General features: G+C 60.6%; 1 protein-coding gene across 1 annotated transcript in view; it reads right to left on the bottom strand.

Annotated features, from left to right (window-relative positions):
* Positions 1-1,506: 1,506 nt before the first annotated feature.
* Positions 1,507-3,395, bottom strand: part of GLTSCR2 (glioma tumor suppressor candidate region gene 2) — an 8,588-nt gene continuing 6,699 nt past the window's right edge. Inside the window, exons 8-12 of the mRNA XM_012653255.1 lie at positions 3,128-3,333; positions 2,845-2,911; positions 2,026-2,102; positions 1,869-1,925; positions 1,507-1,547 (exon numbers count right to left, since the gene is read on the bottom strand). Coding sequence (XP_012508709.1) covers positions 1,541-1,547; positions 1,869-1,925; positions 2,026-2,102; positions 2,845-2,911; positions 3,128-3,333 — 414 coding nt within the window. The 3' untranslated portion in view covers positions 1,507-1,540. The remainder of the gene's footprint in view (positions 1,548-1,868; positions 1,926-2,025; positions 2,103-2,844; positions 2,912-3,127; positions 3,334-3,395) is intronic.

Here is a 3,395-nt window from a genome sequence, read left to right as displayed (position 1 = left end):
GCACAGCAGCCAGGTACGATGGCTCGTACCTCTGATCCCAGCACTATGGAAGGCTGAGGCAGGAGGATCAGTTAAGGCCAAGTTTCAGACCAGCCTGGGCAATGTAGCAAGACCTCATATCTACAAACAAATTTTTAAAATAGCAGGGGGTGTGGTGACACGTGCCTGTAGTCCCAGCTGCTCTGGAAGCTGTGGCAGGAGGATCACCTGAGCCCAAGAGTTCAAGGTTACTGTCCGTGAGCTATCATCAAGCCACTGCACTCCGGACTGGGCGACAAAGTGAGACCCTGTCTCTACGGTAACACAGGCTTTATAGAGAGCAATTTGGTTGAATCCATCAAATGACGCGCTACAAATACGCGCACCCTTTGGCCCAGAGATGCACTTCCAGTACTCATCCTACAGACACGTTTGCAAAGGCATGTGGACAAGGACATTCGTTCCAACTCAGGAGCAGCAGCACAGGCCTGGCTGGGCGCCACTGCACACAGACGGGACAGTACCCTACTCAGTTGTGTCCAGACATGGAATGATCTCCAAGAGGCACTAAAAAGCAAGCTCTAGAACCACGTGTGGTTCGGTCCTAAGAAACAGAAAAATGGAAACAATTCTATTTTCACAAGTACGTGCAATTTAGTAGGATTACACATCAAACATGATTCACCCCAAACTGCAGGGACAGGTCCCTGCTCAGAGAAGATGGGCGTGGACGTGAATGGGAGGCGAAGGTCAAGGGTGACAGTCATACGTTTGTTTGGCAATGAACGATTTACAGTGAGAATGTGGTCCTTCATTTCTCACAAAGGTTAAAAAAATCTTTTAAAAATAGACGTGGGGAAAGGGAGGAAAATAAACTTCATTTTACGTTTCCTTACTTTTTTTATCTTTTATGTGTTTTACAGACAGGGTCTCACTGTGTCACCCGGACTAGACGCAGTGGTGCAATCACAGCTCACTGCAACCTCCAACTCTTGGCCTCAAGCGATCCTCCCACCTCAGACTCCCCAAGTGCTGGAATTAAGGCGCCACCACGCCCGGCCCTCCCTTAGCTTTAAAATGGGAATAATTACAGTCCTCCTTAACCGGGTTGTGAGGGTTCAAGCAGTTGATACATCTGCTTAAGAATACAATAGGTGCTTGGCAAACGTCAGCTGCTCTGTCACCTATGGCAGGAGCAAGCAGGCCAGTCTCCGAGTCAGAAATCCAGGGCAGGTCTCAGCTTCGCTGCCCCCTCACCCCCAACTTCCAGGCAGGTTGCGAGCCCTGCCCACCTTTTAGGACCTGCCCACCCCTGTAATGGCCTCGCTGTCGGATGGGCCATGACTCAGTTGGCCGACAGCCCTTCCACGCGCCCTGGGGTCTCACCCGGCCCTGGAGGAAAGGAATGTTCTGGCACCTACATCCCTGTGCACCAAGGGGGATGGACAAAGACCTTATGGAGACAGAAGCTGCCTGGGGCAGTGAGACAAGTCACACCCACAGCCCGAGGTGTTGGCCAGAAGGTGCTTTATTGAAGGGAGGGGCTCCGGCAGCCGCGCAGCTATAACCTGGGGACAGAAGAGAGCGGCTGAGAGGGGCTCAGGGGAGAGAGTGCCCCAAGTTCTTGCCCACTTGACACCTCCCTTCTGCCCTTCAGTTTCCCTTTGGGGACACTCCTGGCCCACTCTGGGTTCAGGGCCTCTGGATGGGCTGACCCTCACCCGGGCCTGGCCGAGGGGCACTGCTCAACCGCCGGCCACGGCTGCTGCGTTTGGGAAAGGCGCAGGGCCCTGGCGGATGCCGCAGGGAGGGAGAAGGGGCCCTTTCTTTCAGTCTGAGCAGGTCGGAGCCAGACCAGCCTGCCCTGCGGGGAAAGAGGCTCCACTCACTGGATCTCACGGAACGCCCGCTTCTCCACGAGCTTCACTTTGTACTTGCGCTTGAACCTGGAGAAGGGACAAAGGAGCAATCGGTGACCCGAGACCTCGCCAAGCTCAGGGGTGGGCTCCAGACGCCCTCACCCCCCCACAGCCCCAGCGCCCTCACTTGGCTCTCTCCCGAGGCTCGATCATGTTCCTCCTCTGGAAGCTCTTGAACCGGTCTCGGAGGATGTTGCCCTCAGGCTGCGGGACAGAGAGGGAGGGAGGCCTCAGCGGGGCCTGGCAGAAGCCCAGGGTCCTCGGACTCCGAGGTGGGGGGTCCCGGCGGGGCTCAGGCCCTTCAGTCTCCCCAGCGCTGCCCCAGGAGCAGCAGGCGCTCAGCCTGGCCCTGAGATCACAGCGCTCGGTCTTGGGGGGCGACGGCCACCGACCCACGGCTGCCTCTCAGCTGGGCATGGAGGAATCCACAAGACGGAGGCTGCTGAGGCAGTGGAGAGAGAAGGCCCGGCAGAGGGACAACAGCACAAAGGCCGGGTCCCTCGGAGAAGGCGCGTGGCCTGCTGACACACAGCTGGCTGAAGCCCCAAGGCCAGGCCATGCCAGGCCACGCAGGGCTTGTGGCTGTGGGGAGGAGCTGGGCTTCCTCTGGGCCCTGGGGAGCCACAGCAGGTTCTGAGCTGGGGAGGGACAGAAGCTTCAGGAAGGTCCCCTTAGTCCTGAAGAGGGTGAGACGGGGGCCGGGAAACGGGACTGCAACAGGGACTCAGCAGGGAGGAAAGGCCTTCTGAGGGCCACAGGCCCACCCACCACCCGGCCCCTCACCCCAGGACCCTGTGCCCTCAGCCCCCGGGCACTGGCCCCAACCAGCCGGGCCCGGGGGCAGCCATGGTGTCGCCCACAGCCCCTGGGGGGCACGGGGAGCAAGGATGGGTGTCATCACTGGGCACAGGCCCCCACAGCCCACACTGGCCCGACAAGCAAGTACCTTCAGGGTCCTGAGCGAGTCCGACAGCTCCGAGCTGAGCTGCACGTCGATGTCGGGGGCCTGATACCTGCACAGCAAGAGGCAGGTGCTCAGGGAACTCAGTCCCTGGCAGGGCTCAGGGACACCAAGTCCAAAGCCCCCTTCTGCGGAAGGGTGGGCCCGAGAACACAGGGCTTTGGGGGGGCTCTCAGGACAGGGCTGCCTGAGCAAGGCAGAAAGGTGTCAGGACGTGGGGTCTGGACCCCTCCCCAACCTCCCCTGCAACCCCCGGCCCGGGCCTCACTTGAGCCGCCCCAGCCTGCGGGGCTTGTCGGCCTCGGCCAGCCGCCGTGCCTGCCGCCACCTCCGCCGCAGCGCCAGCTCCGCCAGCCGCCGGGCCACCTGGGCCTTGATCCCGCGTAGCCTGAACAGCTCCTGGTGCCGGAGCCGGGCAGCCCGCACCGCAGCCTGCTGTGCCCGCTGTGGGGACAGGGTGGGGTTAGGGCCCAGCTGGCGCCAGCCAGCCCTGGGTCCTTCTGGCCTTTCCCAACCCCGTCCCTGGTCACATCACC

This window comes from Propithecus coquereli, unplaced genomic scaffold (genome assembly GCF_000956105.1).
Source record: "Propithecus coquereli isolate 6110/MARCELLA unplaced genomic scaffold, Pcoq_1.0 Scaffold42, whole genome shotgun sequence".
Classification (NCBI taxonomy): Eukaryota; Metazoa; Chordata; class Mammalia; order Primates; family Indriidae; genus Propithecus; species Propithecus coquereli.
This window is presented reverse-complemented; position numbering and strand designations above follow the sequence as displayed.